This window comes from Anoplopoma fimbria, chromosome 15 (genome assembly GCF_027596085.1).
Source record: "Anoplopoma fimbria isolate UVic2021 breed Golden Eagle Sablefish chromosome 15, Afim_UVic_2022, whole genome shotgun sequence".
NCBI lineage: Eukaryota > Metazoa > Chordata > Actinopteri > Perciformes > Anoplopomatidae > Anoplopoma > Anoplopoma fimbria.
In genome coordinates this window covers 6,968,789-6,994,024 of record NC_072463.1, presented here as the reverse complement: position 1 = coordinate 6,994,024, position 25,236 = coordinate 6,968,789, and the positions used below count along the sequence as shown (strand labels likewise).

Below are 25,236 nucleotides of genomic sequence, written 5' to 3'. Positions count from 1 at the left end.
AATTAAACTCTTCCCCAAAACTGCAAACAGCAATTCTGCCCACCATATGCTAGTTTAGTTCCTCATAAAGTTAATCTATGAAACGGCAGCAATGGTGGCCACGAGTGAAAGTTACAGGATAAAGCAAACACTTGAATTTGGCAAAACAGTAGCAAAAGTAGAAAAGGGTTAAAAAGTCAGCAGCTGACTTAGTAATATCTAAAGTTTGCTGATATTAGCTTCGGGTCAAACCAGTACATGAGGCTGTAGCAGAAAAGAAACCATGAGTGAATATAATTGAGTAATAGTGTGTTTTACTGCTCGAACTCATGGATGAAGGACTAGAACATTTTACTCAGGTAGAAGTAAAACTACTTGCATTAAATGTACTCCAGTAAATATGATGATGTTATGTGATATAATTATTAATAAAAAAAACATTTAGGCACAATCTTAAATGTATTATCATGTCAACTATCACAGTAGTCACAAAAAACAGCATCACAAAACTTCCAATCAATCAATTATACATAAAAATAACCCCAAAAACTTTCTGTTTACATTCACAATAATAAAAGAGACAACAGTTAACAAAATGAGTTATGGACACCACGGGGGGCGCAACAAGGATTATTAAACCACAAACATTAATTAACAGCAGAATAAAACATCAGCAAGACTAAATATAGACGTAAAGACAATATAAACTACACAGCAGCCCCCACACACACACACATGCAAAAAGAGAGCTGCACACTTTTACAGTTACATGCATCACAGTGTTGTTGTACTCACCTGTCTGCACAGCCAGGTGAGCTTCCTCCTCCATCTGCTCCACATTCAACATCTCTGGTGGTTCATTCTCCATGCAGAGTAGACACAGGTCCACATGGCCTCTCTCAGGTCCACATGGTCCACATAGCCTCTCAGGTCCACATGGCCTCTCTCAGGTCCACATGGTCCACATGGTCCACATAGCCTCTCAGGTCCACATGGCCTCTCAGGTCCACACATGGCCTCTCAGGTCCCACTGAGCTCCCCAAACACACCTGTAGTTTAATTGACACCTGGGTGTGTTTGATTTGGGTCGCTTTTAATCAAGGTAGATGCAACCTTCTTTTTTCACCTGTGCTGAGATACATTCGTGTTAATATCAACGATAAACTTTAACGATATCATCTGTAATTTTATTGAATTGTGCATTTTGGACTGTTTTCAAACCGGCCGCTAATTTACGATTCTCGCAAAAGCGAACGTTGGACCCGCCCTCCTCTGCCTGTGATTGGCTAGAACTCGAACCCTTTGTTGATGAGGAATGTGATTGGTCAGAGTTTTACTGTGAGCCAATCAGAGGCAGAGTAGGGCGGGGCTTCGTAATGGGGGGATTAATGCAGGTGCGACCGCAGCCCCGTCTGACCCGGTATGAAACTGTATAACTTCCGGGTTTCTTAGCGCCTCTCCGGTGCACTGCCCCCCTGTGGCCGCAGACGGAACTGCACCTTTTTTATTTTCTCCATTCTCACACTGTTTAGCAGGATTTTCTCATAAAATAAGATAAGATAAAATAAAATAATCCTAAATTTACAGGATTACAGCAGCATAGAGGATAGTGCAAACAAGAGACATAGTAAAAAAATAACAAGATCAAAAATAAGTATTATAAATAAGCAAATGAGCAATAAAAAAACTGTAAAAAACAGTAAAGAATTCACAGTAACTGAAATATTATATATACAGACATAAACTATTATAACTATTGTATTGCACAGAGTATTAGTGTCATGTGGTCTACTGGGGGCAGAGCTGGTTGTGCAACCTGACTGCAGCCGGAAGGAAGGACCATATGACCTTTGTTTATAGTTTGTATTTTTCAACTACTTAAATACTTTAAAAATGTGTCCTGCAAGTTCACAAAAATTCTACTTAATGTCAGAAACGAGAGTAAATGTAATTCGTTACTTCCCGTCCTGATCCAACCTCATTACATTACATTACATTACAGTCATTTAGCAGACGCTTTTATCCAAAGCGACTTACAATAAGTGTATTCAACATAGGTATTCAAGAGAACTACTAGTCACCAGAAGTCATAAGTGCATCTCCTTTCTTAAACAAGCATCTAAAAGCATAAACCAGAGCAAAAAAACGCATCCAACACCTTCTCCATTGATCTGTCATTGGTGAGCATGAACTGTTGATTTGACTGAAGTCATCAGGTGTTTTTGGTTGCTATAATTTATATAAATATGTTATTTCCAAGGTTCTTTCTCCTCTTTGAGTGCCATAATGACGAGTTCTCACAACATCACTTCATCATAAAATTGGCAGATATGATTTTTTTTTTTTACTGACAGATGAGGAGAGTCTTTTTGGAAATACATCAATACATGTTGACATGAAAGTACAATTGTTTCAGGTTGTTGACAGAGTGCTTTGAAGGTGAACGAAACAGTGCTTTGCATAAATAGGCAGAATTATGCTTTATACCACAACAAAGGTTCACATTGTCTTGACTTTACTACAATTTTTCTTATTATTCTCCTTATTTCAAAACTGCATCAGCAACCACACTGCCACTGTAAGTAAGAGTCTACTATGTGTTGAGCCACAAAAATAAAGGGGACAAAATAGAAATCCACTGACCACATCTTGTACTTACGCCTCCTTTTGAGTCTGTGGAAAAGGATTTTTTTAAATGTTGGTCTTTCTGGGTGTATTAGCCAATAGCCCCCCCCCCCCTTAAAAAAAAAAACCCTCATTGATGGATTTTAGAGTGCAGACCTTCCATCTGAATACTTGACCACAGTACACCACACACTATTTAGTAATGGATAGTATTTTAGTGCAGAGAGATTTCAAAGAAAATAGATATCATGCACACACACACACACACACACACACACACACACACACACACACACACACACACACACACACAGGATACACTGTGTAATGAGTTTTCCTGCTGAACGTCCATATTGACATTCGCATTGCAAAAATTAGCCAGGCGAAAGTGCTCTGTGAGTGCACCATCTGTATTGTTGCATATACTTTAGTAGCAAGTGGGGTGAAACCACAATAAGTGGATTGAAAGCCATGCATAAAAAAAAAAAATTGTGCAGAAGTACTGCATCAATCTGATTGTGACCCGCAGAAGCCACTGAACCTCTTAACTTAAACATAACATTGAGATTAGATGATAGAAAAAGCGTAAATAAAACACAAAGAGGAGAGGAAGATAATTAGTTGCGCAACTGTGCACATAGATGACCTTTGACCTGTCTCTTGATTCAGATCCTCCCTGGGGACAAATTTCTGGTTTGGTTTGTGATTATACATATTGATTTTTGTCATGTAAAAAAAGAAAATCTGTAGTGGAGCTCCCCTCTTGTACGATTAACCTGCTCAACACCAAAAACTCAAATATCACCTATTTATAAGTAAAAAAATTTCAATAAGCAGATTTGACACAAGCTGTCCAGCTGATTGTGAGCCAAAGAGCGTCCTCTACTGTCAGAACATGGGAGTGCACAACAGAGCAGACTACTTTTGATTTAATCTAATAATTCTAATAATTTAATAATTTAATAATTTAATTCTTTATCAAAAATGCCAAAGACCCACTGGTTTTAGCTTCTCACGTGTGAATAGATCTGCAGGTTATCTTTGTTTTCTGATAGTAAAATAAATATCTTTGGGTTTTGGGTGGAAAAAAACCCCAAAACAAACAATATGAATAAGTCAGTTTTGGTTTTGAGAAATTGTTTCCCACCAATTTTCAGACTTTTTAGGTGAAACAATTAATCGATTACTTCTTGATAATGAAAATAATCATTAGTCGTAGCCCTAGTGGAGAAGATATGTAATGTTTTATTTATGTTATTGCAACATTTGACAACAGTTGCCTATTTTCTAAAAGGATTTAGAGACATTAAAGCCCTTAACTTCTAAAATAAATACTTCTTCACAGATTAACACTAAACAGGAAACAATGTACAAACACAAACACTGCTCTTTATTGTCACTTTACACATAATCAGGAATTCTTTCATCACCCACTGAGTTCATTCAGATCTTCCTCTGAAGTCTCACACTTGTATATTTGTCATACAATATCAAATTTGTGTGCATCTTAAAATCACTTTTTTAAAGAGACTGGAAACCTTCATCAGGTCCACACTGCATATGACTATTTTAATCAGAGCACAAAAATATTATAACTGGACATTTACAGTACTTACTGTTCACTTTTTAAAGACACAAATCTTAATTTGGTTATAAATATGCATTTAGTCGACTTGGTACATAGACATAAATCTCTAGTCCCGCTAGACAACATGACAAATCATAGTTTTACTTTTGAAGCATATTTAACACAATCTTATATTTGACTCATCTATGAATAAATCCTAAAGTCTGAATAGAGTTCATGCTGCACAGGAAACTATTCTCAATGTGGCACTTTATTAAACACTGCCATCTAGAGGCCACTCGCTGCAATAAAGTCTCCTAACATGCCTTTTTTAAATATAAAAAAGATTTGTACCTAATTTATTAGTCAAGATCAATAAATGGACAGGAAATTCGTACATTTATTGTCCTTCTGACAAATAGTACACACAAATCCTGGTATCACAAAATATCTTCAGTAATACACTTGAAAATGAAACCAAATGTCTGTTAGAAAGACTCATCACGACTGGTTTCAGGTTATTTCATGTACAGATGTATTCAGCCACTAAGTAAAGCATTTATTGAAGCAAATCAAGGTTTTTCTTCCTCATTATATCAATGGTGTGCCTAAAGACCTGAATGATGAAGATCACAGTGCCCTAAGAAAGCAGGTGTGCAGTAAAAGTACTATTCGGTGTTGAGGTTTATATTATGGTGTCGTCTCACAAATGTCAGAAACAGACGGAACCCGCACAAAATCAAAGAGACATTTTTTCTTCCTTTTTTTTTTTACAAAAAAAAAATCAATTGATGGTAAAAAATAACATACAAGTGCAAAGTTTTGCCTTTAAAGCTTGATTGCGTGTTTTTAAACAGTTTAATATATCGACCAATCTCAAAGGGAATCACTGCTACAGTACTTGTTGACACGCTTCAGTAACGTTATGACATGGATATGAAAAGAATCGATGGAATTGAGAGATATTGACAGGAATCAAGCAGAAGCACATGCATGACGGTGACGCAGAGGATGATGATCATGTCTAAAGTGACAAGTTGGCATGACGACTGAATGACATCTCTTAAAACTTTTTGTACAGAAAAGCATCAATGTTTTTTTTCATCATAACAAAACATTACAACCTTCTCATGTTTTATTAATCTCTGTTTACAATAATGTAACACTGGGCTGAGTAAACCTTATAAATACACATGTTCAAGTCTAAATGTTGCTGCTGAAGTGTCTTTGAGCAAGACAACAGTGCCATTCTGTAGCTGACCGTGTATTTTCACCTCCCTGGAAAGGGTAAGAGAACATAGAATACAGTATTTTCTTAAAAGTGGTATCTAGTTTTGTTATGATCACAGCGTTGAAAAATTCCATTTAAAACTGTAATTTATTTTACTATAAACAATGTCTTTGGATAGTCCACACACAACATATTGTGAACTTTTTTCCCAAGCTTTATGTCTGAAGTTAATATAAACCTATTATTATACGTAACTGAATACCATGTCTGGTCTGGTAAACCCACTTTTTTTCTAATTCTGCACCCCCAGATTTTTTTTATTTTCATTTTTTCACTGGTGTGCCGAAGTGACATAACCTTAAGAAACTGATCAGGTTTTGCCATAAAACGTTTTTTTATATGACTTTTTCACATATGCAGTAGTCGTCCCAATGACCTGTAAACAGACTTGGATGCATAAAATCAGAGGGTTTCCCCTTTAGGATTAGCCTCATATCAGTTTTTAATCCTATTTATGTGATTGTTTTCCTCCTTAGCAATAACTCCTAGTTCTTAAATGTATCCATATACTCCCCAGTGTAATTCACATGTAACCTTCAGGGGAAAAGCACTCCTTTTTCTGACCGCTTTGAAGGATCACGTCATTATGGGACATTGTGGAAAGCTACTTGTTTTTGCTGCACCATCAGAGGTTCGGATACTTCAGCACCGTGGACAGCTCCACATGAGCATCTGTCACTTTCACAGACAATATATCCACAACAGCAAGATGACACCTTCAGCTTTGGCACCAACATCCGTCTCGAAAGCACAAACATGACTCTACTGACAGAAGGACAGAAGTAGGAACGTCCCCAAATCCAATGCTTTGACACCAAAATGCACAAAATCAGTCAGGTATTTATACAACAGTCCAAACTATCAGACCCTCTAATAAATGCATAAAGGTACAAAAGGTTTTTCTTATCAGGTGGGATACTTTCAACCCTAATGGAGAGAAAAGCAAAAAAGGAGGAAGCACGATAGCGGGAAAATTAACTTTCAATCAATTTCCAGGGAACCAATAAACAGAAATGTATCACAGGCAATAGGACGTCAAATCAAAACTGGCTTCTCTTCCTCATAGTGGCACACTGAACAAGTTGTTCATCAAAGGGGGGGAAACCTAGTTTTTAAAAATCTGCCCTCGAGAGACGTTGGTACTACACCAACCCTCTTCCTGTGATACTCTGTTATTTTCCCTACAAAGAAAAATGAGCCGGGTCCCACAGAGGCAGCGTGCAGCGTACGGTATTTTTTTTGGAACGAACAGCACTGCAGCGCATCAGCTAATAGAGCCTGGCTCCCAGAGGGGGAGCTCAATATAGGCCACTTTTCCTCTTCCTCCTCTTGAGCTATTAATACACCCAAACAAAAGAAAAGAGGCTTAATGAGGCAGCAACGGGGAACTCATGCGAACTAAGTTAGACAAGAGCTTTGTAGTGTTCAGATCCAAGGATTCTAGCTTTTTAGAAGGGCGAGGGGTTTTACTCTGCTATTTCTATTGTGGCTGATGCTATGAGGTTAAAAGTACAGAATATGTACACGGTGCCCTTTACGCATTATGTTTGGACCCATTTGGCGAGGTCTTTTTGAAATGGCAAAAGCAACACAAATAGTGAAAAGTGATGCATAGTTTTAAGCATGATAATGTGCTGAGTATGGATATTTCAAACCCTATAGAGAATCTCTGAAACAAAAAATACACAAAGAAAAATGATCTGAGCTAAACACATCTAGATTATTTCATCCTTTGGAGAAAACAAACAGAAACCTTGATATATATGTGAAGCATTTCTTTGCATATTTGCATGAAAGGAAATATCCCATGCAGCTTAGAGCAGCTACCTTGAAGTTAATGCTTTGGTTCAAAATCAGAGCGCATTAAAATGGAAGAAAGATGAGGGAGTGTGTTTTAAATGCACACAGTATTCCAACTAGAGTTTATATCCTGATAAAGCAGGAGAAACTGCTTCTAGGCAGCTTCACATACTGAACACAAATACCCATGTACATATCAATAGAACACAGTATTTCAAATATCACCATGAAAACAGACGAACACATACTTGCAAAAAACAATTAACAGAGCACGGCATTTACTTTCCTAACTCTCCTGGCTAACACCAGTATTGTAACATTGGGACATTACAATATTCAGGCTATTGTAAAAAGGGTTTTCTGGTGTTTAAACACCTCAAACAGTAAAAACTTCAAAGTCCCCAATTCAATCGTGGCGTATTCAAATGTGCAAGTAAACAAACTCCCATTAAACCAAATGAGAATCTGCCAAAAACACCCATAAAAACAAAGTGATAGAAGAGGTTGATGTTTCAGTTTACATCATGCACTGGGGACCAAATACTAACCAGATATCTGCCTCAAAGTGAGCGCTGTCACACACTGCAAAGATCACCATTTCAGTCATGCAGTACAACATGGTAAAGAGAGCAAGGGCCGGTGTCAAAAATAAAAGCAGTGCTTGTTTGAGGTCAGTCCTCAGGGACTTGGTGTTTTCATAAAGGGTAGATGTTCCGCAGTAGTGGTAACACTTTGGGCAGTGACACAAGTGGCAACGTTCTGCACTATATTGCATTAAAAATGTGTCACCGCCCTTAACTCATTGACTCAAACCTGTCCTTTACCTGATTTAATTGCATTTTTTGGCAAATAAAACTCTCCATTTCTCAAACTATTTAATCTCTTTTCATCCGAAAAGGAAGCCACTTGAAGTCGCCCTTTGTAATCTTGGATCACAGAAAACTCAACCTTAAATTCCTGGACGCATTCACCTCGCACTAAGCTGATTGGAACCACACAAGGCAAATCCACTGCTGGGCTAAATACTGGCTTGAGGATCAGACAATGTGGAACAGCAGCAATGCTGAGCCTTAACATCGTCATGCTCCCACATAAGAGGCAAAAATAAATCTAAATATAGCTCTTCTTGTGGGGTCACATCCCCTCAGGCGGCAGTATTCCCCATACAACAATATAAAACCACATATTTGGCTGAACATACTACATCCACATTTGGTTGTTCCTATAAAAGATGTTTACTTTTGCTTTTTTTAATCCTTATAAACAAGGATATATCTTTTTTTGACCACTGGACACAGTTGCAGTTCAATCCCAGCCTCCATAAAAAAAAGTCCAAAGGACTTTGCTGACATACATTTGACAACCGTTAACCAGCAGCTAATGGTGTCAATCTCTTCTTGCCTTTAGAAGTCTTACAGTGTCTGCATAACTGCTGTACCTACTTGAAGCATTGCTGTCTGATGATTACAAAGATGAATGAACAACCATCTGACAACATGGAAACAGTCTTTTGAGCTGATAGGGTAACACATACACACATACACAAAATGTCTTTTTTTTTTTTTTTAAAGACGCACTGTATCCGTTATTTCTTTTCAGATCAGTCTGAACCATTAATAAGTTAACAATATAGCTTATCATAAATAAATCTTAGTCTGTAAAATTCACATATAAACAACCTGCTCCATCTTGCAGAGAAGTGGACCGACGTCACGTTACGCTGCAGCACGATGCATTTCCTCCTCTCCCTTTGACAAAAAAATCATTGAATCCATGATGTAAACACTACGACTTTCCCTTTAAAACCCCCGGAGGCGTGGACAGAGACAGGTAAGTGGGGCGGACAGAGAGCGAGCTGCGATTTTATGAGGAGACTAAAGATGTCTCTCCATTGTCTGTCTGGACCCGGGGCAGTAGGGCAGCCCTTTTCATTTTGGACACAACTTCTTCCTGGTCCGGTCCCTGATTAAAAAACAGTCTGTGTGTGAAAGTGAAAGAGAAAATAAAAGAGATAGGCTATTGCTAGTGAAGGTTGATTGATTGATAATGAGGTGACAGTTGCTGCTCCTGCGGCATGCTTGGTTTTTTGGAGACGTACGAACGTCCATGCAATTGAGCCAGATGCAGAGAGCTGCCAGGGAGAGAGCGAGAAGAGAGAGCGAGAAGAGAGAGCCGTCTCTACGCTGGTCCAAGCCGTCCTGTGGGTCATAAAACTTTCTGAAATTCCTTTTTTCCTCTCGCTGTCTCACTGTCCTTCTGAGAAGTGAAAGGCTGGATGCACTGGTTGTTGCTCGGAGTCGGTTGCCAGGACCACGGGCGTGTTGACGGGCGTGGTGAGAGGCGTGCTGTTGGAGGGCTGCGGCTTGGCGTCGCCCTCCGTGAAAGTCTTCTCCTGCGACTGGGAGGAGGAGGACGAGGAATGGGTGCTCTCGCTGGAACTGCTGCGGGTCTCTGTGCTGGTACTCGTCTTTTTCATCTTCCTCCTCTTGGCTAGTGGCGCTTTGTCCACCGTTTGCAGGCGGAAACCTTCCCGCTTACATTTGTTAAAAGCCTAGGACAAAATATTTTGGGAATTGGTGAGCCAGTTATTAAGATTTCATAATTCAATTTCCAAGTGATGCACCGATCCTGCTTTCTCTCCCTGTACCGATTTAGATTCCTCAACTCTGGTGAACTCTGCTGATCTTGAATACTAAGTCTTTACCTGTGCTTAAAGGGGTCAGCATCAGTGCTGATGGAGATCCAGTATATGGGATCGATGCATCCCTGAATGCTCTCCATCTTTTCTGCACTATTTTGAACTATGTGCAACAATCGTGTTTTTACCAATGAAACACATTTTTCATGTATGAAATACACATCTACAACAATCCGTTTTGGCTAGGGCTGCAAGTAATGATTATTCTAATTAGCGATTTCTAACATTTTCCTTTTTAACCATTTCACCTAAATTACAAAAAAACAAAAACCTTGTAATAGATTTAAAATAAATAATCTAATAATAATCTGTGTTTAAGAGTGGCTTTCCGTTAAACTATGAGCAGCAGCAGGTTGTTGTTCAATATAACATCGTTTACATACAGAAATAATGCCCTTCTGGTAATTTCTTACATGAAAGGTAGCTTTGACGTAAGTGTGGACGGAGGCAGTGGAGGAGCCGAGAATGTCCGGTGTCATGAGTGGGTTTGAGGACAGCTGGCTGTCGTCCTGGAGCCAGGCATTGTAGCGTAGGCCGCACATCTTAATCCTCTTGTTTGGGTCCACTGTCAGCAGCTCTGCAGGAACAAGACACAGATAATTACCTTTGGTGCTCTAAATACGAGTTAGGAGGTGGTTTCCTCTTCAGGTAGCTCAGCCGCTGTGAGCTGCTTTGAGGGTTAAAAGTTAAATCTGTGATTCAAATGTTTTAAAAAAAATTGGTAGTACTGTTCACAAAATTCAAAACGTCATTTCTTCTAGTAAAGGAGGCCAGTATTTTCTATTACGATTCGTTGGAAAACTCACAAGTCACATTATTAATCTGAATCTTTGTTACCTGTAGTTTGTATGTTCTTAATATGGGAGAGACAATGTGGTTACTAATACAGTTAAATGTGCACTAATCCACAGTTCCAAGGTGACATAACATCTGAGCTCTTATTTTATGAAAACATACAGATCAAGACACTGGCGTTAAGAACAAGCCACCAGTTCCTCACCTTGAATCAGGTCCTTGGCCTGCTGGGAAACATTTCTCCAGGCCTCGCCTTCAAAAGAGAAGTCTCCCTGTTTGATTTTTTTCATAATTTCCTCAGCACTGGTGTGGGTCAAGCTCTTCTCCTGACATTGAAAAGGCACCTGCCCAGATAGCATGGTGTACTGCAAACAGAGGAAAACCACACAACTGTCTGTCAAAACACCAGGAATACAGTTTCAAGGCTTAAATATCTACATTGAATGGACATATTCTGTACAGTCAGTGTGGTGCAGGATATACTACATGTTTGTTTTTTTGTACAATGAGCTGGGAAAGTAACTGGGGAAGTTAACTGTGTTAAAACAAATCTGCTGTTGAAATAAACATGTGCTTTAAAGGAGCCCTTGACCGATCACGACTGTCCATTATTATTCCACTGTTATGCTGCATGTTGTTGACCGTGGCTGAACCAGCACTAAACAGAAGAGCGGTCTGTGCTCAGCGGAGTGAACAGGAGGCGCTCACCTTGGCCCGCTTACATCTGATTTCTCATTATAATGACAGTGGTTGGGAACGGCCCTTTTGGCAGTGGAGGATCAGTCCTGAACTCTCCCTCCCTCTCTGTGTGTGCTCACTTTGCTTCCAGGGCATTGTGCACACAGCTTGTCAGTAGCCATTTCATCAAAGCTCCATGAGGAACACTACTCTCATATCCCCCCAGGGGGCGTCGGTGCGAAACAACACTCGCACAGAAAGCCCAGATTCTGCTCGGATGACTGGCCAAGAACAGAAATTCTCTCTCTCAACTCTCTGCACTCTCCTTTTAATTTTCACTTTTATATCTTATAATTTATCTTATAATCCATATACTGGATAACATCTACAAATGATTGCTGTATGGAGCTCATAATTAAACATTCATTTGGTTTTAGAAATGCTTAAAAGTGGCTCGGAGCTGAGGATTTTTGAACACATTTTTTTCTAAATATACATTCATATAATCAGGTCACTTTCCTGGAGCATTGTGGGACGCTGTAGTCTAAAGTAGACCTATGCTTCATAACAAATAATGATGCTCCTGAATAGGGCTAATCAAAGCTCTGTTATTCCTCACTGAGCAGCATCAATTTCTTCAAACTGAAACCTTACATTTAATGAGGGGCATAAGTATTCTCAGTAACTTTTAACTTGATCATATCAAATATCAATAACCAGTTGGCCATAAGAAATTAGCAGATCTCGAAGTGATTGCTTCCTCAATCCAATAACGTTAAACAACTTAAAGTTATCGGATTTCAACAAATTTGAACATTTTAGAAAATATCACATTTTAAAATCCATCACCAGCAACTGTTATTTTTTTTCTTAACGGTTATGTTTACAATCTCTGTTCAAATTACTGTAAAATAAAATACTTAACGGGCTGCTGATTTGTTTATTTCCCATCAGGATAATGTGGAGTTAATAATGAAAGATTCTCCATCAGTTCAATTTCTATTTTAACCGGAGCACGACTCTGGTGTCCCACACTCACTCACCAGAATGACCCCCAGACTCCACAGGTCACAGGACTCATCGTAGCCGTCATACTTGAGTATCTCTGGTGCTGCGTACTGCAGGGTGAAGCAGGGAGTCTTCAGGAGCTGATTGTCTGGTGGTTTGAGGCGGGCAAAGCCAAAGTCTATGATTTTTATCTCGGAGTTCTCACTCTCGTCCGTGAAGAGCAGGTTCTACGAAGCAATTGGAGACACGAACAGCAATCATTTCTTTCTGTCCAGTAGAACTGGTCCACTCAAAATTGAACTAAATTGGACATCAAGACTTGTCTGACCAGGTACTTTTGACCCACGTTAGAGTCAAACAATTTTACTCTTGTTTGGTGGAAGATTGCAGAGTCAGAATGATAATATGGCAGATCATAACAAGGTCAGAATAAAAACACTGTAACTCTGTTTTAATGCTTATGATCCAGTGTTTCTGTATTCAGCAAAAAGACACAAACTTTGCTCGGACAGAAAATATTTCTTAGCAGCAGTCCTGCTGAGTGTGTGTCCAATACCTCTGGTTTAAGGTCCCTGTGCACCACTCCTACATCGTGCATGTGACTGACGGCCGACACCAGTTTTCTCATGATGCGGCTGGCTTCTGTTTCGCTGAAATGTTGCTTCCTGCGGATCCTCTCCAGCAGCTCCCCTCCACCGAGCAGCTCCAGAACCAGGTACGTGTGGAGCTACAGCAAACACACACACACACAGAATATATTTACACTACTCACCAACCTCTATTCTTTGATACCCTCTGAAATTGCTTTTACAGCTTGAAGTGCATGTTGAAAACAGCTGAATCTTAACGTGTGAAATGGTGGATGAGAATTCTTTCTTTTGCATAATAAATATAGCAACAAAAAAAAAAAAAAGCCCATTCCTGATCCAATGACGTTGAGATCAAACCATAATGGTATTGAATAAAAAGTGAAAGGGGCCAAACAAAGTGGGAAGGGAATAATGTGTCTGGGCGGCAGAGTAGAGTTTCTCATTAGCGCCGGGCTTTGGGAACAAAGGCAGGACTCGGTTGAGGCGAGGCGAGGCAGCGCTGCTTTGATCTGGGTCACAGGCCTCTGAGGTACAGTAATAACCCCACTGAGCTCATCAGGACTAAAGTGGTGCTCCCGGGCTTGAAGGGCCGGGGCTAATGAACCTGTACACAGTCAGCCACACGGACACACCATCCTAATAACCGAGGTAAGCTACAGTTGGAACACATGCACACTTAGTTTGGATAGAGTGTGCAGCTCGATTAGCAACACAAGTAAATCTAGGTTGTTTCTATTTAGTGGTGAGAAATGGACGTTTGAACAGCTGCAGTTTTAAAAATACCGTTGGTGTGAAATATCGAGCACACAGAGAGATGTTTATAGGATAATACATGAAGAGATAAAGAAGGACCTCGAGGGCTTCTAGCATCCCCATTAATCTGCCTTGTTCCAGTTCCAGGACTTATTAAAGCTGCAGTCTCCACAGGCTACAGAGAGAGCCACGCAGAGCAGAATTTACAGTCGCAGTTGTATCCGCAGAGATTAACCTTACCTGGTCGTGGTAAATTTCATGTAACTTGACAATGTTAGGGTGGCCATCACAGAGCTTCAGGGCGGCAATTTCTCGCTGAGTCTGTGCCTCCATCCTACAGCAGGAAGCCAGATAACCAGTGTCACGAAATGCAACATAAACACACACACACACACACACACACACACACAGTAGAGTGAGAAAGTAAATTTTGCAGAGGGCAGGTTTTCAATTTACATTTTTGTCTCTACTGGGCACTTTTGATCTGTCTTTGACTTATTAGCAAATAATGAAGTCAGTATAATGAACGAAGCAAAAGCGAGGTTTAGAAAGAAGACAGAATATCACCTTTTTCCTTTTTGTAGGACATTTGTACAGTACAACAGTGAGTTGTGTGGGCTGGGCATTTTCTTCTGCTTTGTTATTTTCCATAATTCACCTGGGCTAGCCCACAAGGTTGAGTTCTCAAAGTCTCATATTTTTTTAATTTCAGAGGCATTTCTATCCATTTTAAAGTGCATGGATTGTCTTTACCCTGACAAGGATATATTGAAACTACTGTCCAGTTAGAAGAAGGATCATACGTTTGTGTCAGTCAGATTGCCTCAGTGAGGCTTACTGTTATTAGAGCCATAATATTTGGTGCCAACATGTCAGTGGAGGAGTGTAGGAGTGCAGTGTAGGACTGCAGTCAACAAACATGATCAAAGCTTGTTTTTTCAGCACTTTCCAGCAATAATAACCAGGTTTGTGAACAGAGATATATTAACATTTATTAACCCACGTCTGGCAACATTTAACAGACTAATAAGGCAAATAAAATCAAAGTTATTATGTATAAGTCAAATTATGATATTATTTAGCATTTATCAATTTAAGACAACATACTCATTTCATATTTTTGGAAAGATTTTGACTAGAGTAGGCTGATAAGGGTCCACGTTCTTCCAGGGAGAGGTGGAGGATGGCCGACTGATTTATCCAGTGAAACTATAAACATCACACAGCCAAAAGCATCGGAGTAGACAAACACATCTGAGCAAGCAGGATGGGGGTTTGTACCTCTTGCTGACGATCTTGACTGCGTATTTTTGTCCAGTCTTCTTGTGCGTGCACCGTCTGCAGATGGAGAAGCTGCCCTCCCCTAAAACACTGTCCTTCAGATCCATCTCATAACTCATATAGAAAGGTGAGTCCTGCAGAGGGGTGACAGTGGACCAAAATAAGTTGACAGAGAGACATCACCAAAGGGTCCAATAATTACAAATGGCCTCAATTAAAGAATGCTCTCAATGTTGTGAGGTTGTACATACAAATGTGGATAAGTAAAATGTAATTCAATTAAATAAAGACTTTGCGTACTCAAATTTAATTTGCCATACATTTGAATATTATTGCAGCTTCAGGGCTGCTTTTATCTTTCCTATAAAATAATAATTTAACTACTGCTACTTACATAACCAAAAACATTTCCTTTGTACACTTTTCTTAATATTCTTTATAATGTCTCATTCTCTAAACAAAGATTCATAAAGTTGGGGAATAAATGTCTTCTCAAATGTAGGTCTAATCTAGAATTCTTATATATAGCATTTATATCAAACATGCCACCTAATTCAATAACCACTGAGAAACAGCCTGAAATCTGAAGTCTCTTAACTGCTGTTATTTCTTTTATAAATATTGCTTTTTCTATGTGATTATGAAATTCAAAATAGTTTTTCTTTCGTGATCTTAGAACGTCTATCACCACTCAGTGATCTGCAGCAGTCCATGAAAACCATTTTAGGAACAACCCAGGAAACTTCTCTTTTTGTGCAACGTTCTCCAATTTCAGTTGCATACAAAAGAGAAACGTGGAAGTGAGAAATGCAAGAAATGTGTAAAAATCTACATTATACAGATCTGTTTTAAGATAAGTGTAAGCACTAAAAGAGTAGTAGGCTGCCACAATGCTGGTTTTCTTTTCTTTTTTTAAAATTCCAGCATTTTGTAATTAATTCAACACTGCTAACAGGTTTTTGGGCTAGACTGAAAAGCCTTAATAAGATTAATTATAATCCCAATCACCAATATACCAAACTGATCATAAATCCTGAAAACAGCAAAGTTTGCAGAAGGCACCCAGGATGTTGATGAGAGAGATTGGAACCCAATGAAGCCACAAAAGGAAACACTCTGCTACATTCTCAAATGCATTACATTGAACAGAAACACAAGTGAATTAATGAACTAGCATCATTAAATAAACAGGATCATACCTGACAACTGAATCTGAGTGTGAGTGAGTAAAACAACTACAGTAGGAAAAAAAGTTTGAGTGGAGTCGTGAGAAGGAAAAGAATATCATCTGTCTGTGACAGCAGCCATTAGCTTAAGTGTGTTTGTGCAGAGGCATCCAAGTCCATTCATCTTACCTTCATCATGGCGCTGCGGGCCACCGCAGCAGAGCCCGGCCTCTCAGAGCCCCCACACAGCTGGACATGGTCGTCCATCACCACATTCCTCTTGAACAGGATCGAGGGGGCCATGAAAGAGTAGCCCTGCACACAGAAACAGATGAACTCTAGGTGTTTACGTTTTAAAGTGAGGGTTGGACTGTAAGGACAGGGGGAAAGGAAACATCATTGCTGCAGTTTACAGCCTCAGAAAAAGCTTGCAGCATTAAAAGGCCCCTGATTATACTATAAAAAGACACTTACTGCGTTTTATATATTTCCATATTTACAGTAAAACTTAAAATAGTTGTGCATTTTTCTTCATATGTTTCTATATCAAACTGGCCTGTCAGCTCCACAATAAACCCAATTCTGTTAATTTGTGAGTGACAGTGGCTGTCCAGCTGTTCCTATTGTTAGACCTGTCATTGTGGAGCGCTGCCTGCTTAATTCTAGCTGTGGGGAACCCAAAGCTTTGAGCTGGCATTAATCTCTCTCTCCCTTTTTTCACCAACACACTCACAGCTGTGTGGTATGTAGTGACAGCCATGGATGGACGGAAGGATGGGTGGTGAATGAATGAGATGCCCTAAATTGCCGGGCTTGAATATTTGATTGCTCTGCTGTGAAATTACATCTTGGCGCTCTTAATGCAATTTTAATTTTGTTTTGTGAGGCACCGTGGGGGAGCAAGTGCACGATTTAAAATTGGGATTGCTGTCGTTATCTCAGAGATTGCTAGGCTTGCAAATTATAAAGACCCCAAAATTTCAGACTATGTGAATGGCAGCTGAGAGCGAAAAAAGCCAAGATGAAGTTGGCAATCAAAGACTGAAGGCGTAACCGAGACAGACGTGGTGATGCTCTCAAAGTGTAACCTTTTATTCCACGAGAGAAGCCCGTTAATGGATCTATTGATCTGCCGAGCTCAAGGATCCAGAAGGCAATCAGAGTTGAAATTTCATGCAATACATCAGACAGCCATCAGCTGGCACAGAGTTGTGGGCCATATTATGGTTCAAAGCTACATCAAAAATAGTCATTCACATCTGTTACTTCAATAAGAGCTGCATATGGCAGCAATTACTTCAATAAAAGACTCTTTAGTCAATTTGAAATACCAGTGCACACAGACAGACTCATGTTGACTTACAGCAACCTTTTGAGGACATTCAAAACTTCACTTGATTACTTGGATTGCTGTGGAGTATGACAAATATAGTCACAGACAAAAAGGGGATAATGTATAATGCATTTTTCATCCGTGTCAACATCTCACACTGCCTGCAACTAGAGCCCAGACAAACATGAGCACAAAAGCAAATGCAAATATAAATGGCGTCCTGTGCAATGACCTGCGGGGAGCACAAAGGAATGTTCCGATATGTAAACAACAAAACAATGAGTCACAACAACAAAAAAATATTCTGGTTGTCTAAACAAACCCAGAACACTCTCCCACCTGAAAGATACGGTCACAGTTCTGAGGCAGAGCTGCAGGAGAGTAGGTGGGGTCCATCTCTGTGAACTCCTCTGCAAAGTTGCTGACATCCAGCTCATCCCGAATCACTGGCTTGAACGGGGCAGGCACCTTCTTAGCTGCCAAGTCCTCCCAGTTTATTTTCTAAAGTTTAGAAAAAGAAAAACATTGTGGTTCATCCACATCCTTATTAACCTAGCTTATACAAACACTCCGTTTTCCTAAATGCTACTCACTCAAAGCAGCCCCATTATGTGGAGTAACTGCCCACCCTGCCATTTAGTTTTTCTAAATATTGTGAAATATTCAAGACAAGCAATGAGCTCCACCTGGTAAAACGGGTGTTTTTTTACATTCTCCGCTCCATTAGGACCTGATCCCAGTCTCTTCTTTGGATCTTTGATGAGGAGTCGCTGGATGAGGTCTTTGGCCAGAGGTCCCATATCTTTGGGGAAAGGGGGATCCTTTTTTGAAATCCTCCTGTGATGTGTGAGACAGATATGGTCAGTGTTGTAGAGAGATTTAACTGAGAGGCTGGCTGAAAGCTGTGGCTGACGATCAGGGAGAATCCATACTTGGCAATGTCTGTGTGCGAGTTCTCATCTCCATCAACAGTGAAGGGTGATCCGCCAGTCAAGAGCTCGTACATCAACACGCCGAGGCTCCACCAGTCCACCGCCTGGAATGCATGAAAGCAACCACCCGTGACTTTGGCTTATGAGACAAAACAAAAAAATCTCACAGGAGAGCACACGCATTCAGGAATACAGAGGGGAAAGTCAGGGCTGCTTGATTTGAAACAGAAGACAGCATGAAACATGCAACTACAAATTACCTTGTCATGTCCAGACTCTCCTCCTTCCACAATTTCTGGAGCCATATATTCAATGGTGCCACAGACAGAAAACGCCCTTTCCACCTGTTTTAACAAACGGACAAATCAAAAGACACAGCTTAGAATCCAAATATAACAAAAAAGAATCCTTGGTGCCTATGCCTGCAAGAAGGCAGGACTTTGTTTTTAAATTTTAAGTATTTAATATACAAGAAAAAAATTGCTTTGCCAAAGTTTTATGAGGAAGGATATGCATTCATCACGTTTGTAAGATCTCACGGACCCAAACAATGCGTTTTTGGTAAGAAACACTCGATATAGACATTCACATATTCTGTACCTGATCAAATTCTTTACTGAGGCCAAAGTCTGTGAGAACTATATGACCACTTGAATCCAGCAGAACATTCTCAAGTTTCAGGTCCCGGTAGACAATCCCAAGCTGCAACAAGAAAATGACAGCAGGGCAGGTGAAACACAAAGCATGTACGCGTCAATAGATGACTTCTATTGTGCGTTGAATCTGGGGTTACCTTGTGTAGATGCTCTAGTGCCGATACAATCTCTCCACTGTACAAAGCAACTTCTTGTTCCTTAAATCGCACCCTTTGCACCAAATGTGTGAAGAGCTCCCCACCATTTACATAATCTATAACAAAGGATATCATGCATGTCACCAAAATATCATCCAAAATAAAATGTGGGTTCATTTTCTACAGGAAAGTGCAAATACTTCTTTTGAATTTCAACAAACTAATTAATTCAGCCGGTGAATGCCCATGTTGTTCTCAGGGTTAAATACAATCATTAGCCTTTTCATTTTTCATGTATGAACATAACACTGAAGGCGGTTTCATATAAAACGTCCTAACCCAGAATGAGGTGCAACTTGGTATCCGTCTGGAAGGCATAGTGAAGTGTGACGAGGAATGGAGACTCGCGTATGTGCTCCAGCACTTGCCGCTCGGTCCGCGTGTGTTCGGCGGTCTTTGCCTTTTGTACGATGGTGGCCTTCTTCAAAACCTTCATGGCATACAGCTTCCCTGCATCATGACCACTCACTTTCCTCACCAGGAACACCTTGCCATATGCTGGTGGTAAAAATAAACAAGGACAGAGAATTATGTTCATTGCAGAGCAACAGTTTAAGACAAACAATATTGGATGCCAGACTGGCATGCAAATTATCAACAAAATGTCTCGCTCTGGTAAACACAGACATGGATGGAAGTTCAAATTTTCACTCACCTCCTGTGCCTAGCACCTTTAATAGCTCAAAATTTTCAATGCCCACCCTCTCTACGTGGCCCGTCAGGTTGGCTGAAGTCAGAGGAGAAGTAAAATATAACAAAAGAATAAGATAAGCCACTCAATTCATATAAGCAAAAGAATGATATAATACAATAAATAACAAACATCATGTCACAGTATATTACTGTAGATGAATTCCGTTTTGGGTTATTCACTCACACATTCATTATGTGAGAGAGTACATATTCACATCCTTACAAAATTACACAATATTGATGAGTAGTTGCTCGCAAAGAATAATAAAAAATATTTCCATACAGGTATTTTTCCACCAATTGACTACCTGAGGCTTATCTGGAATGTGAGAAAATGTATGTTTATATATTCAATGCACTGGCAGGCATGCTGTTTGCAACTGCAATTGTTACCACCTCCCATGACTGGTGCCACATTAAGAGTAAGTACGTCCAAAGAGCCTTTCACTTACAATGCTGAAATAATATGTACTAAAACCAAAACATTAAAGATATGATTAGGAACAAGTAGTCGACGCAGATTGGATAATAAGTGAAGGGTCTGATTCATTAACAAAACAATACTTAAGTATTTAGACCACCTCTAATCCTGGTCCTTCTCTACAGTATAGCTGTTTCTGCTCCTAAATGATAAAAGTTAATCATTTAATGATGAACATCCACACTCTGGTTAAAATCAGTGGAAAAAGGTCTATTGAATACAGTATCACAGCCAAGTTGTAAATACATTCAAAACAGATCAGCTGTTTTAAGCCGTTGTTGCCAAAAGCTGGACACCAGAAGTCACATTACATCACCTTACACTATAATCCTTGTTTTGTAACTGGTGCCCATGTTATACATGATGTATTTCTTTTTGATACAAAGAGACTCCAGCCAAGACGCTTTGAGGCAAATTAAGTTCAAACTCTGCAAAACTCAAAGGTTGCATAAGTGGGCATTAAACTGGAGGATCAGCGATAAAAAAACACCGGAAAAGTTAGGAAAGTCTTGGTGGTGGTAAAATGAATGCATAGCCAACAGTAACAGACTGTGTATGTTGCACAAGTGAATTTGTTTAATTGTAAAAATGTGCAAATGCTGCTGACACAACCACATGCATAATCAGTAAACGTCCTTCATGTAAACAAAGATCTAAAAAATGGATGTGATAATCTTCCATGCCACCGCAGGCAAACTTGCAGCATTAACGAGCAAAAAAACGTCATTATCTTCCATCACAGATCTTCAGTGAATTCAGCACTCACTGTGAGTGATTCCTCATGTCTTTCTAAATCATGGTTTCCTTGTACAGATGACTGAGCATAGCACGCTCTTAGACATGCACGCCCTTTGTAGTGAACACATCCATTCTGTCTCACACTGTGAAAATAGGCTACTGAGCAATTAAAGCGGCTGATTTAATCTTTTCCGCTGCCTCTCCCGTTACGCACGAGAAGAAATGCTGCAACCATTAGACACTTTGAGTGCACAGTGTATCATTTCAAAACAACAAAGCTGTCCTTCAAATCTGAGGTCAAGGGTTTAGGTTGCATAACACCCTTGTCCAGCTCATCTGCCAAGTACAAGTTTGATTTTGGTGTTTATTAATAGACTGACAGAGGTGTCCAACCAGATGATTTCCTTCCTGTCAGTCAAGAGGGGCCTCTTCAGTCTGCAGAAGAGAAATGCCAACGTTCCTCAGAATAAAAAGCTTACCTTGAATAGTGTATTTTGATTAACTTAAAAACCCAACATCTAAATGCAACTCAATTTCAACAAGCTGTTAATTCGCAGAAGTGGATATCTTGTCTTTTTTATTGTGCAAAGCATCAACACAACTACAGTACCAGTCAAAAGTTTGTTCACACCTTCTCATTCAACTACTAATCTAAAATATAAAACATATTCTGGTTTGTTGAGCATTTGTTTGTTTACCACATAATTCCATATGTGTTCCCTCATAGTTTGGATGTCTTCAATATTAATCTACAATGTAGAAATAAAGAAAAACCATTGAATGAGGTGTGTCCAAACTTTTGACTGGTACTGTATATATATACACAGTGCCAGTCAAAAGTTTGGACACACCTTCTCATTCAACTAATAATTTAAAATATAAAACATATTCTGGTTTGTTGAGCATTTGTTTGTTTACCACATAATTCCATATGTGTTCCTTCATAGTTTGGATGTCTTCAATATTAATCTACAATGTAGAAAAAAACAAGAATAAAGAAAAACCATTGAATGAGAAGGTGTGTCCAAACTTTTGACTGGTACTGTACGACTACTGTACAATCACGTCCCCTATAGTTTATTTCTTTACCAATAATTGATATGTAGCAGGAAGATTAACACAAATGAATGGACTTAGCTACATTATGATGTATTTAGCTATATTGTGTTCTTGTAGTTCAAATGAGAATGGGGTCAAAAGCAGGGTTTAGTTGATGCAGCAGCTTAAATGCTGTGTAAATTCAAAAAAAAAAAAAAAAAAAAAAGTTCAAGTAACAACTAGACTGACTGCATATTTAGGGCAGGACTGTGAATGGGGGGTGCAGCACAGTCATGTTGCAGCCTGAACAGCAGCACTGCTATTATGAACCAATGTGTCCAACTCTGCCCAACTATTATATATAATAATTCGTATTCGTTTACTGCACTTATCCTATTCGTAGTGGTTTGTAGCACTTGTTATATTCGTATTAGTCTGTTGCAATTATTGTTTTCGTAGTAATTTGCCTCTGCACTATACTTTTGCTCTGGTTTATGCTTTAAGATGCTTGTTTAAGAAAGGAGATGCACTTATGACTTCTGGTGACTAGTAGTTCTCTTGAATACCTATGTTGAATACACTTATTGGATAAAAGCGTCTGCTAAATGACTGTAATGTAATGTAATATATATATATATATATATATATATATATATTGATCCCAATGGGGGGACAGATACTAAATCCAACATATTATACATTAAAAACACTAGTTATGAACTACAGCTTCCTGTTCAACACCACTTCCCTCTCTTATGTCATTCAGGACTGACACCAACTGACTAAACGTTGGTGATTAACGTTGAATGGGTTGACAGTTGGCATAGACGTTAACCAGCCGTTAGCTGCAGTTGGTGCAGTTCTGGGCTCCTTGTGGGTTTACTAACGGGTGGCTGACGTCAGTTTAACCGTTAGTGACGTGAGGTCGCTGAACGTTCGATGAGGACACAGTCAGCTAACGTTAGCCTCCGGTGGCGGTTGTGTCGCGCACAGCTAGCCAGCTAACATGCCCCCCCCCCTCCCACCCCGTGCGCGGGCACGTGTCTCTCAACGGATATAAAAGGACCGTGTGAAAAGTTTAGCCCGTGGATAACTTACCGTTTTTCAGCTCGTGTTTCACAGTAAAGAGGTCACCTTCTCTGGAAGATCCCTCCATCGGGGACGGCATCGTAATCTCCTGCTTCAATTGTGTTGCTTTTCGAAATAGGTTCATATATGTATTAAATGATTAAGCAAGAGAGCTGAACGTTTACTTAGGAGCCACACATAACACATATATGTGCAGCTGCGAAACCTAGCAGCAAGCCCAAAAGGAAACACTTGCTTCTTCCAGTACACCACCACTACACTACCCTCGCAACCAGACAGTCCCTCTTCGCTGATTGGGGTTGCTATGGGAAGAACTGAGCTCTGATTGGTTCGTTTCGTGTTGGCGACAAATTAGTCCCGCCTCCCCGATAGACTGGTGCTGCCTTCACTTGTACATGCTCCTGTCAAAGGTCAGGAATGCAAAATATCGAAGTGCAATCAATTGGGAATTTAAAAGATTAGTCAGTGGTGGAAGAAGTAATCTTTAAAAAAAAAAAAATCAATACAACAGTGTAAAAATACTAATAATAGTTACAAGTATGCAATACAAATACTCTGTGCAATACAATAGTTATAAAAGTTTCTGTGTGTATATATAATATTTAAGTTACTGTGGATTCTTTACTGTTTTTTACTGGGTTTTTTTATTGCTCATTTTCTTATTTATAATTACTTATTTTTGATCTTGTTTTTTACTATGTCTCTTGTTTGCACTATCCTCTATGCTGCTGTAATCCTGTAAATTTCCCCGCTGCGGGACTAATAAAGGATTATCTTATTTTATCTTATCTTATCTTACCTTATGTATCCTGCTTTCAAAATCTTACTCAAGCAAAAGCACACAAGTATTATCAAAAGTACCAAAAAGAAAACACTCACTACACACTGACACATTTCAGAATAATATATATTATGGTATTGAATTATAATTATTGATGCATCAATGCGTACGTGTTGCAGCTGGTAAAAGTAATAATATATTGGTTGATTTTATATTTGTTGCCTATTAATAACTGATAATACAAACTAACTAAATCTATCTAATACAATGTAGTGGAGTATAAAGTACAATGTTTGCCTCAAGAAAGAAGTGTAGTAAAGTATAAAATACTTAAGTAAATTACAAGTAGCTCAAAATTGTTCTTGAGTAAATATACTTAGAAAATACTGAGAATAGTATTGTAAACGAATATATATTTTTTGGTCAGAGTGAAAGGTAGATAGAGGTCAGAAAGTATTGGGAAATTAACACCATAATAGAAAAATAATCAGTTCCTGTTAGTTAAGATGATAACATCTGAGTGAGTTTATGTCTTCGTTTGAGGCAACACTGAGATGTGGTCATTTAACAGAGAGTTTAATAAGTTTCTGCCATTCTGCTGGTAAATAATGTCTGCAGGGCTAACCAGACTGGAGCTTTCTCATCATACTGTAGTTATCCCTGTCCATCCTTAAACCTGAAGTAATCTTCAGGGATAGTCATAGATATATACCAAAGAGAGGTCAATGTAATGTAGTTCCCCAATTTGTACACAGGGTGTCAACCTTGTACTGTATTTAAACAGGGAATTGGATGGAAAGTACACATTTATTAGACTTTCTATATATCTTTTTCTGTTTTTGGTGAAATATTGATTAACCTCTTTGAGGCGCAAACAGAGTTATAGAAGGGAAATGTCTCTTTGGTAGAACAGCTAACTACAACTTGATATGTGAATCATGAAAAGGTCCAGATGATTGGAAATTGGTTCTCTACTCCCATAATGTTTTTGCAGTAGACTGATGGTTTTGTGATACAATGTTCATCCAGTTTCTGAAAAGGTTGTGCAGTCAGTCTGCTTGTGTTTG

General features: G+C 39.2%; 1 protein-coding gene across 1 annotated transcript; it reads right to left on the bottom strand.

Moving 5' to 3' along the window:
- Nucleotides 1-3,998: 3,998 nt before the first annotated feature.
- On the bottom strand, nt 3,999-23,603 carry rps6ka5 (ribosomal protein S6 kinase, polypeptide 5). Its single transcript, XM_054613703.1, has 17 exons — nt 23,398-23,603; nt 20,005-20,076; nt 19,629-19,847; nt 19,290-19,405; nt 19,097-19,198; nt 18,757-18,840; nt 18,497-18,600; nt 18,251-18,401; nt 17,904-18,065; nt 16,421-16,546; nt 15,066-15,199; nt 14,025-14,118; nt 12,998-13,168; nt 12,477-12,668; nt 10,961-11,120; nt 10,374-10,537; nt 3,999-9,813 (listed from the first exon to the last, which is right to left on the bottom strand). The coding sequence occupies exons 1-17, from the start codon at nt 23,510-23,512 to the stop codon at nt 9,508-9,510; spliced, it is 2,472 nt and encodes an 823-aa protein (XP_054469678.1). The 5' UTR covers nt 23,513-23,603; the 3' UTR covers nt 3,999-9,507.
- Nucleotides 23,604-25,236: the final 1,633 nt, after the last annotated feature.